We start from the raw sequence: 10776 nt of genomic DNA, 5'->3' as shown, positions 1-10776 counted from the left end.
TCTCTCTCTCTCTCTCTCTCTCTCTCTCTCTCTCTCTCTCTCTCTCTCTCTCTCTCTCTCTCTCATCCGCCGGAACCCCGTGCCATCCGACCACCAATCACGTGCCTTTTTTGTTTTTTTTTTTTCTTTTCTTTTCTTGTTCTTATTTAATAAATAAATTAAAAAGAACGCATAAATCCGTAGTCTGTGAACTGTGAGGCTCACCCCCAAGGGCTTTGCTTTCCTGTGCTGCCTTGTTTTTATTTGAGTTTTTTAATGTACAAAATTTGAGAGCCACGATTTTGATCCTTCTCCCTTCTTCCAAACAAACTTATAACTTATATATATATTATTTATAGTTATCTGCTTCCACTTCTTTTCTTTTCTTTTTTATCTTTTAATAAACAATTCCTTTCTCTGGATACCACTAGTCAAGTTTGATCTTCAATTGGGCTTCTTGGGCCCTTCTTCTAGAAGGAGTTGGGCCTGGACTCAACTCTAAGTATTGTTTAGATCTCCGCTGGGCTACCCCAACTTTTTTTTTTCTTTTTCTAATAACTAAACCCATTGGCCCAACTCTTGGAATTTGAAATTGTTCCAAGAATCATTGAAAGAAAGAGTTGGTGGTTTGTTCCGATTGTAAGCCAGTCTGAGTTTCAATATTGGGGGAAAAAAATATATAATTTATAGAAATACAGCAAACAAAAAGACTTTTTATTAGCTACCTATTTTCTTACAAACCACAACACATTGCCTCCCTCCCTATACAAAATACAAACAGTTGATGAAAGCAAACGCCTCTGTTTCTCCTGGGTCCTAGTGTCCTACTCTACTCTCCATTTTAAACACACAGCATTACATTCTTCTAACCTCTTCTTCATAACACCCATCCATTTGGTTCCACACATTGTAATCTGAAGCTTCTGATGCGGTCGCCGCTCGTGGTGTCCCCTGCTGCTGCCGCTCTCTTCCTTTTGGGAAGACCGAGAGAGGAAATGGTTTTCGCAGACACCACCTTTTTCACCAGCATCTTCCACTTCGAATCCTCTTTTCCATCCTTCTCTTGCTCCATTTTTAGCTTGAATTGCCTGTCAAACCCAACGAAGTTTAGAACTTGGTCCATCATCATCATTGGATTGTTTGGATTGGGTCTCCCCAACAACCGCGCAACAATTTTCATTTCCATACCCCAACAATCCATCATTGACTAAAAACACGCTAAAGTGGAATGGAAGTTTGATCATTCGGCTTTTGTAAAAGGTATCCGCCGAAGACTTTTTCCTTTTCTTTTTCTTTTCTTTTAAACAGCCGTGTAGACTTCCTAGACGCCCACCGCAACAATATTTAATTAATCCAAATACAATTCCACATACTATTTCGTTCCAAACGAAATAATTACGAGTCAATCAACGATAAAAACAGGAATCATATCAAATCAAAGTTTGGTAATGATTAGTAGGTGTTTTTTCATGTCTGTAAAAAGGGTAGTTTAGCCCCAGCGATGGCGCAAAAAAACAAGAGGGGCATTGATTGAGAATTTACCTGCAAAGAGGGACTTTGCAAGCGTCGGATTGGTCGCAGATGGAGGCATGCAAGCGTAGAAGCTGCCACATGCGTTTGCACCGCCAGCAGGCTCCTCCGTGGACTCTCTTCGCACACGTTGCAAAGTGCTTAATCAGAAGCTGAACCCCATGACACGTCGAGAATTTGGCGCAGGGCTTCTTTGTGGGTTCCACGTCGCGCGGCCCAACGTTTGTGCACCCTTCTTTGCAGATGTGCTCTAAGCACTCCATTGCGTCGCTTAGCTGAAGATACACCCTCTGCTCCTTCCTCTGCCTTCTGCATCTCTTTTTCCTCTGCACATAATTAATACAAACAATCGCAGACCAAAATTAACAATTGAAGTGAATTGAATTGAATTCATGTCTTGTCTTGCCTTGTCTCCGTGAGAACAATAAATCAAGCGGAAACGGAGGCAGCAAAATGAACAATTTTATACCAATTCGGATTCTTCCATGAACTGCAGAATTTGAAGCTCCAGCCAAGGGTCATGTTCTTGCAGGAATTTCCAGCCCTCCGTTTTCTGGACGGCCTTGTAGTGGCTCGACACCATTTTCATACAGCTGAGTGAGAGATCTGGTGCATCGCACATTCTTGCGAGTTGGAGTACATCAATAACGCTGTCGATCGTCAATTTTCGAGCCAAGTGCTTGCTGCATCGCTTCTTCAGATGCGGAACGAGGTAAACGTGCGATAGCGCCAATAGATGAATTCCATATTTCCTCAGATATTCTTCAGTGCACCTGAAGGCAACGCCGACAAATTTAGACCTATCCGCCTACCGAGATTGACTGGACTTGCTATCAAAATTAAAATTGACCAAATCTAATTGCGATTTGCGATTCGGTAATGGAATTGCGTACTGACCTAGATGTGTAGAGAAATTGAACGAACGAAACGACTGCCTCGCACGGAACGCCAAGAATTTGAACCACTTTCTCGGAGCTCCGGTGCTTTTGCGGTTGGTTGATGATGTTTTCCAGCACCGATGAAACTGATGCCTATAATCCAAATCGATTCAATTGAAACACGAAAAGAAACGAAATCATATCCTCTAATCCAAGGCAAAATAAAGCAAACCGCAGACGACGAATTTTATTAAAAAGAAGAAAAGGAAGTTCCGGACCCTAGTCCGTCATGTCAAACTGAAACTAACCGATATTTAAGGCGAAACAATGTTGAAATTTCAGTTTACACGAGATTTAAACTAAAATGAAAAAAAAAAAAAAAAAAAAGAAAAAAAAAAAAAAAAAAANAAAAAAAAGCAAAGAGAAAGAAGTCCGATGGAGTACCAGAATAGTGGAATGCACAGGTATCCGAAGTCCACCGGAGGTAAGGATATGGATGTCCGGTTCCGGCAGCTCCTGGAACTCTGGTCTCCGATCCTTGGCGACGGAGTGGGGGTGAATTTCGTAGGGAAGAAGAAGGGCTTCCATGCGGGAGACGGTAAAGAAAGCGAGAGAAAGAGAGGGAGAAAATGGATGGAGGTGAGTCTGGAATGGCACCCATTGGGCGTCGGATATACGAATATATAAGCGGTGATGGAAAGGGAATTTAGAAATGGAGTGGCGCACGAAAACGAAGACGACGCATCCAGTCAGATAAGATGGGAAACGTGAGGAACACGCGCTCCAAAACGCGCGTAAAAGGAAAGTGGTCGGCCCCATTCGGACTCGGAGAATGGTCCGGGATTCAGATTACAACATATGTAAAATACATGAACTTTGGCGATATACAAAAATCATTTGGGCCCACCAAACGCCTTCCCCCATTTCCTTGCCACCTGTCAATAATTCCAAATTCCTTAATTTTTTTCCCCCCTTTCTAAATTAATAACAAGATCCATTTATATCCCATTTATTCCTTTACATTTTAACTTTAATTTCATTTTCTTATAAACAAAAAATCGTAATATTTTGTCCGGTTCAAAATTAATCATTTAAAATCAATTTTGACCAAATTTACCGTTTAATAATTAAAACAACAATTTAGAACAGAATAATACCAAATCTGATTTGCCTTTTTATTTTTTATTTTTTATTTTTAAAGAAAATATTTCACGTTTGTAGCATCCTTATTAATATATTTAGGGCATTCCCATTAAAAAAATATTTAAGACTTTAATATTAAAAATAATGGATATAGAATAAAATCAACGGCAATGTCAAACTTGCATAAAAAAAAAAATATATATAAATTTAGTTCAAATAAACCTGACCGTCTATATAAAATTATAATTTTTTAAACTACATGAACTAAAAATTTATTTTATCTCTACTCAAATTATTTTAGTGAATGACGTGTACTTCGAGTGGTGGACAAAATTAATATTGATGACGTGGACATAATAGAAAATGCTTAAATAATAATGGTAAAAAAAAAAAAGATAAATAAGGTGCTTTTTAAAAATAAAAAATCTAAATTTACATTTTATATCAAAAAGTAATCCATCAAAAGTTTCAACACAATTAAACAACACAAAAAGTTTGAGTTTACTTGTTCAACATAAAAAATGTAACATCCAAGCAAGAACTCTAGAATAATCCACGTAGGCCCTACCTTTTTGGAATCTAAACAAATATCTAATTAGGGAAGGGCGATCTTTTTGGTCCTACGTGGAATGGATAAATCAACTCATGCTCATAAGAAAAGGCCATGTAAGCTAAAATGACCTTTGGAGTTCAGAAGAAGCACTTTCATTTCTGTCCTACGTGTAACTTGTTTTAGTCGCTTTTCCAGCTCACCCCACCTCACCCACCTATTTTCATCTCAACCGCACAGTACCTTTGCCCATGTGGCATCCCACTTGTCATACAAATGCTTTTCGTGTACTAATAACAACACATACTTTATGTTCTACTTGCAATAAAAGAATGGAATTTATGGTTCAGGATTGGGACGACGGTTTTTAGCCATAATGTTGGATATTAAAATAAGATTAATTTGTGTTATGTGGTGGCCTTTTTTTAAACCTTTTTGTCTTGTGATATTATAAAAAATTGAACCATAGTGATTGACGTATACGCCATATTTCAAGATTCGAAAATTGAATCATTTTGTTCCGTAATAAATAAATAAAACAAGAAAAATAAGTAATGATATGCCAAAGAGTTTTATCATATAAAAAATATGGGATTGATTAGCTTAAAATGAAAAGAATTGTTTTTGGAAACGAGGACAAAAGATGCAAGAACTCCAAAGTTTTTTAAGGCTTGAACTCGATTATGTGAACCGAATGACCCGAATCACCAATGGTCCTATACTTGATGTTTTACTAGGGAACTCCTTGTGTTCTATGGGCATTTGCTTCCTCCATAAAAAATTCACAAAAACTAGTGTGTGCAGGCTTATGTTGGTCTAAAAGTACTTTTGCAAAAATATGTAAACACTAATGATGCGTTTCCTCCTGAATCGAGAAATAAATAGAACAGCATGGGGAAGTATTTTTAGAGGAAGTCGTAGAGTATTTGGATTATGAAAAGGGGTTAACTCCTAAACCATTTCATTTCTTATTCTAAATCAAGGGAGCCATAGTAATATTGAGTCGAATCAGATCAGATACCCTTTTATCCCCACTTTTCCAGTTTATATTCATGGGATCATTCAATCTCGATCTCGGTTGGGCCATCCTCTTGTACAGATCCTTGGGTGTCAACTTCCTCTGTGATTCCTGCAGATTCTACTGTCTTCTTAACCCATTCCTTTAATGGATCTTCGTTCAAATCAAGCCTTAGAAGCCCAGCAAATAGCCCACCTGCGAACGCAACTGGCTCCTACAACGATTGAAATTACTTTCACATTATATGAAGCATTTGATAGTAGAATGAGTGTTTTCATCTAAGGAATTCACATATCCCAGCTGACGAGCCTCATCATCTTAATCTATATACTCCAGAAGGAACCAACAAAGAATCCTAATGCAACAGTAAGAATTTGAACTGGCAGAGCTTGTTTACTTTATAAATGATGAAAAAACAATAACAAACTCTCTAACATTCAATCGCAACAACTGATTGGGACTGCCTCAGTTCCATGGAAATGTATTCAGCACTGTCCATAGCAGTAAGGAATTTGAAAATCAACCAACATTATATTTCAGATAAGCCTGGTGCCAAATAGTCAGTTCAGCAACATCATGGTGTGAAAGCTAACACACCATGGTGGAGACGACGGATCTCAGTGATGAGATGCCAATAAGGTTCCAGAAAATTTCAGTCTTACCAAGCACCAAGGCAAAAATCAGCTGAATTCATAACACCCAAGCCTTACCGCTAGCAAATATTGTTTCCTTTGACCTTCCCCTCAAGTTTTTTAAAACGCGTATGATAGACCCACACCCTTCTAGAGAATGTTTCGTTCTCCTCCCCAACTGATGTAGGATCTTACAATCCACCCCCTTCTGAGGCCTAGCGTCCTCGCTGATACTCGTTCCCTTCTCTAATTGATGTGAGGCCCCCCAATCCACCTCCTTCGGGGCCCAGCGCCCTTGTTGGCACACCGCCTCATGTCCACCCCCTTCGAGGCTCAGCCTTCTCGCTGGCACATCACCCGATGTTTGTCTCTAATACCATTCGTAACAACCCAAACCTACCAACTACCAACTATTGTCCTCTTTGGACTTTTCCTTTCGAGGTTCCTTTCAAGGTTTTTAGAATACGTCTGTTAATGAGAGGTTTCTACACCTATAAAGAATGTTTCGTTCTCCTCCTCAACCGATGTAGGATCTCACAAAAATTTTCCCAAACCCAAACAGTACAAACAGCTTTACTCCCCACCTCCCAAAAGCGAGGAATGTGATTGAAGTTCTCTATTACTAGAGGTTTTCAAGCTATGAACATCATGACACATTTTTCTCAACCTTACAGATCATGAAGACATTTTTATTCTCCTTTGAAGTTAGTTCAAGATTATTATTTGCACATCATAAGAGTTGGTTCAAGAATACTTACGTTATGCAGTGGTGTTCATCAGAGAGATTAAATGGTTAAATTGACTTTCCTTTACCAGTAAATAGATTCCCTACGGCCCTACATAGTTCTAATAGTTTCAGCAATGACATGACTGGAAAAATCATAGATCCATCTTAACTCGCACATGTAGAAATGTGACCATGTTTATGCTCTACTCGAAGAGGCAAGCAATTATCAAAGATAATCTGTGTTTTAAGTGCTATGAGAATGCACAGGGAAATTAATGAACCCCTCCATATTTTGCACATACTCAGCAAGCAAGAATGATCTTAATCCAAGTAGAACAACAGCCAAAACCGAGGAAGGGTTTTTCATGGAAGAGTTAATAGAATACCTTAAGAGCTTCTTTGACAACAGGATCCTCCAAAGGATTGAAAAGGAAAGCGCAGATGCCATTCGTTGAATTACTGCAGCCGAGACGAAGACAGTTAGCACGCATAGGTTTCTTGGGCGAAAAAATCAAATGACGATTCCCTTCCCTAAATTTCCCCATTCCTCCAAGCTTTCAATAGAATCAAACAGGAAAATCAGCAACATCGAAGAAGAGGAAGACGAAGAGATTAAAGAAATTAAAAATTAGAGATGGGCATACCAGAACGCTGGCAGTTGAAGAGGAGTGGAGAAGAAGACCGGCCATGGATGAGAGTCTCCGATGACGCAAATGGAGCTGCTTCGGATCGAAGAAGAGGAGGATGAAGATATTCGCGTTAGAAATGAGTTAATGGCTTAAAACTCCCCCTTGTTGCTTCTTGCAATTGGCCAAACATTTCCAGAAACACTCACTTGGACTTGTTGCCTTCCTACATTCGGCTTAAAATTTAACACGGCTACCAGAAAAAACAAACCGACAGATGCAGCTACCAAAATGGATGAACCGCTGCACATCCGGTCCGGTCCATGTAATAATGTTAGATTAATTGGGCTCAAAATGATTTGGGCTTAAAATGATTTGGGCTTTCAGGTAAAGGCCCATAACTCAAAAAGTTTAAAGCTCTTGAGTAAGCGCAATAATAAAGATAAAAGATGGAATCATTCATTGATTGCGTAACTTCTCAAGTGAAAATAATAAATGTTTTTTTAATTACAAAAAACACTGCAACAAGTTAAAATAGTATAATAATTCGGTTAAAATAATTCAGTTAAAATAATTCTCTGAGAAATTCGAGAAAATAAAAAATAAAAAATAAAAAGAAATAATGAGAGAGAGAGCGCGTCCAAAAGCTGAAAGCGTTAAGAAACGGCGAGAAAGCGGCTTCGGCTAGCTTTCAAAGCGATTTGTAATTTCAGATCGGCGATTCTTACACGGTTACACCGCATTGTAGGCCCCACTTTTACAGCCAATTCCCTTTTTCTGTTATTGTAAAAAGTAAAAAAAAAACCCGGAAGAGTTATGTTTGAAAAATGGGAAATTAATTTTAAGTAATCTTATATTGAATGTAATACTCTCTCTCCCACACACACACTCTCTCACACACCGAATATTTCCAGAAGCAAAAGAGAGAATCTGTAGTCACACCCCAGAGTGGGATACACAAGCATTTGGGTCTTTGATTTTCATCACAACCAACAAATAACTCACACCTCCACGGACTTCACCCCTTCTCCGCCTTCTTCTTATCCAATTTGTAAGCTCTACCTCTGTTTCTATGCTTGCTTCCTTTCCCTACGATTGTTGTTTTTATCTTTCGGTTTGTAGTTCTAGGCTCATGTTTTCCTGGCCGCCCATTCAATTTGTAGTTACTGGTAGGAAGTAGAAGGATGAGCGGCTCCTTCCGTCAATACCATAATTAGCTCTAATGGGATTTTGTTCTAGTGTGTTTTCACTTGAAGAACTGAAGTAGTGAGTTTAGATTGGCTTCAATTATGTTTTTGCATTTTTTATGAGTGGTTTCTGGTCAAACCCTTTTCCCCTTTCCGATAATTTAGTCTTGTCTGTGGCCGACTTGATCTGAAGATCTTGATTTTAGGTTTTGTCAATTGCTGTTTTCATTGTTCCTTGTCTGTGTAAGTTTGGTTGTCTTTCTTGTTTTAGATGGACATGCACATGACATATTTCTCGATCTGTTCCCGTTGATTGCATGCACTTCGGTTTCGTTCTTAATTCATACTCTTGGAGATTTTCCCCCATTGATGCACTCTTCACATATTTGTAACAGTATGCAATGCTTTCTTGATTACTGTTCAGATTAGCCACTTAGTGTTGACACTGTCATTCGCACAGAATGATTAAGGAGTTGACAGTCTATTCCAATTGTTCACTAACATTGCTCTTTTATACTGCTGATTGTAAGACGGACAATTCATTTGCGTCCAATTTCCAAAATCCAAAAACATGTTGGAGGGTCCATCTTATCTCATCTCGAGGGACTTGCCTAGCTCTTGTGAACAAGAGAGCAAATGGGTTTATTACACTTTTCGTGTGATCGAAATGACAAATAAGAAGCATCTCTTAGAAGATAGGGTTGAACCTTTAGCAAAAAAATCATGCAAGTTGCCAGATGATGCTCACAATCGAGGGGAGGATGTACATGAGTTCTTAGTTGACGATCAGGATAAACAGCATTGTGGTGGAGACCAATCGGATTCAGGTTCGCTGATCCACCAACTTGGTCGGGATATGTCAATAAATTGTCTCCTCCACTGCTCAAGATCAGAATACGGTTCGATTGCCTCTCTAAATCGAGGCTTCCGATCTCTTATTACGAGTGGTGAACTTTATAAACTGCGGAGGCAGATGGGCATCATTGAACATTGGATTTACTTCTCCTGCAGCCTTCTTGAATGGGATGCATACGATCCAAACTCTAACCGTTGGATGCGTCTGCCTATAATGGCATCAAACGAGTGTTTCATGTCTTCGGACAAGGAGTCATTGGCTGTTGGGACTGAACTTCTAGTTTTTGGGAAGGAAACAATTTCCCAAGTTATATATAGATATAGTATTTTAAATAACACATGGTCATCTGGGATGAAAATGAATGCACCCAGGTTTCTTTTTGGTTCTGCTAGTCTTGGTGAAATTGCAATTCTAGCAGGTGGTTGTGACCCACAAGGGAATCTCCTGAACTCAGCTGAGCTTTATAATTCTGAGACAGGAACTTGGGTCACTCTTCCTAGAATGAACAAAGCACGGAAAATGTGCTCAGCAGTATTTCTTGAGGGAAAGTTCTATGTGATTGGTGGAACTGGGGCAGGTAATACCACTCTTACTTGTGGTGAAGAATATGATTTGAAGACTCGGACGTGGCGTGAGATACCTAACATGTATCCTGGACGAAATGCTGGAGATGGGGCTGCTGTGCCGGTTGCTGCTGTTGAGGCACCTCCTTTGGTTGCAGTTATAAACGATAAGTTGTATGCTGCCGATTATGCACATAGGGAGGTTAAAAGATATGACAAGGCAAGACAATTGTGGGTGGCAGTAGGCCGATTGCCCGAGCGGGTGGTCTCAACAAATGGTTGGGGGTTGGCATTCAGGGCTTGTGGAGATCGACTCATCGTCATTGGTGGACCGAGGGCTTTAGGTGGACGTATGATTGAGATATATTCTTGGGCCCCAGATCAAGGGCAGCTGCATTGGGGTGTGCTTGCCAGCAGGCAGTTAGGTAATTTTGTGTATAACTGTGCAGTCATGGGATGCTGAGGGCGTCCTGTATTCTAACAACCCTCTGCGGTGTCTGGAGTCATTTCATAAAGGACTTCCTTCATGATCCTCACTTTTCAAGGCAAGCTATCTCTGCCTTCTGCTGCTGTGGAAATTGCGATGATATTTAAACAGATAGAATGAATAGGTCCAATTGAAGAAGGTAGAATCTTTCTCTTGTTTTCTATTTATTGCATTTTCTCTCCCCCTGTTTTTCAATTACTGTGAGATATTCTCAAATGCCCGTATCATTTAGAACAGTCAAAACAAATAATCTGAAGTGCTGATGCATGTTTTTAGGTTGTGTTCACTATGTGCGCTACTTCAATTTGAACTTACTGAATTGTGAAGTGGAATAATTTTGCATAGCTGCCTCTATTTTCCTATGCGAAGAAAAATTAAGAAGGATACAGTGTGTAACGTGTTATCTGTTTTTTTCTCCTTTCTCATAGACAGTAAGTGTGGCATAGCATATGAGAACTGCACACTTTTGGGATTCTACTTTTTGTGATTTTGATTGAAATGATCGGATTAATGAATTCTAGCCACGAAAGGATTGTGATCCAACTGGGTGCCTTTTTAAGTGCCAGAATGGGATCCTTTTCAGTGGGGGAGGAGGGGGGG

At 39.5% G+C, this 10776-nt stretch overlaps 3 protein-coding genes across 3 annotated transcripts; 1 reads left to right on the top strand and 2 right to left on the bottom strand.

Moving 5' to 3' along the window:
• Positions 1-641: 641 nt before the first annotated feature.
• On the bottom strand, positions 642-3095 carry LOC111782576 (BTB/POZ and TAZ domain-containing protein 1-like). The gene is made up of 5 exons (XM_023663349.1): positions 2832-3095; positions 2407-2540; positions 1979-2282; positions 1522-1835; positions 642-1067 (listed from the first exon to the last, which is right to left on the bottom strand). The coding sequence occupies exons 1-5, from the start codon at positions 2973-2975 to the stop codon at positions 857-859; spliced, it is 1107 nt and encodes a 368-aa protein (XP_023519117.1). The 5' UTR covers positions 2976-3095; the 3' UTR covers positions 642-856.
• A 1811-nt stretch (positions 3096-4906) lies between these two features.
• On the bottom strand, positions 4907-7316 carry LOC111782458 (UPF0426 protein At1g28150, chloroplastic). Its single transcript, XM_023663208.1, has 3 exons — positions 7102-7316; positions 6844-7011; positions 4907-5312 (listed from the first exon to the last, which is right to left on the bottom strand). The coding sequence occupies exons 1-3, from the start codon at positions 7144-7146 to the stop codon at positions 5139-5141; spliced, it is 387 nt and encodes a 128-aa protein (XP_023518976.1). The 5' UTR covers positions 7147-7316; the 3' UTR covers positions 4907-5138.
• A 633-nt stretch (positions 7317-7949) lies between these two features.
• On the top strand, positions 7950-10560 carry LOC111783361 (F-box/kelch-repeat protein At1g74510-like). Its single transcript, XM_023664290.1, has 2 exons — positions 7950-8134; positions 8801-10560. The coding sequence occupies exon 2, from the start codon at positions 8842-8844 to the stop codon at positions 10150-10152; it is 1311 nt and encodes a 436-aa protein (XP_023520058.1). The 5' UTR covers positions 7950-8134; positions 8801-8841; the 3' UTR covers positions 10153-10560.
• The last annotated feature ends 216 nt before the right edge of the window (positions 10561-10776 follow it).

This window comes from Cucurbita pepo, chromosome LG20 (genome assembly GCF_002806865.2).
Source record: "Cucurbita pepo subsp. pepo cultivar mu-cu-16 chromosome LG20, ASM280686v2, whole genome shotgun sequence".
NCBI lineage: Eukaryota > Viridiplantae > Streptophyta > Magnoliopsida > Cucurbitales > Cucurbitaceae > Cucurbita > Cucurbita pepo.
This window is presented reverse-complemented; position numbering and strand designations above follow the sequence as displayed.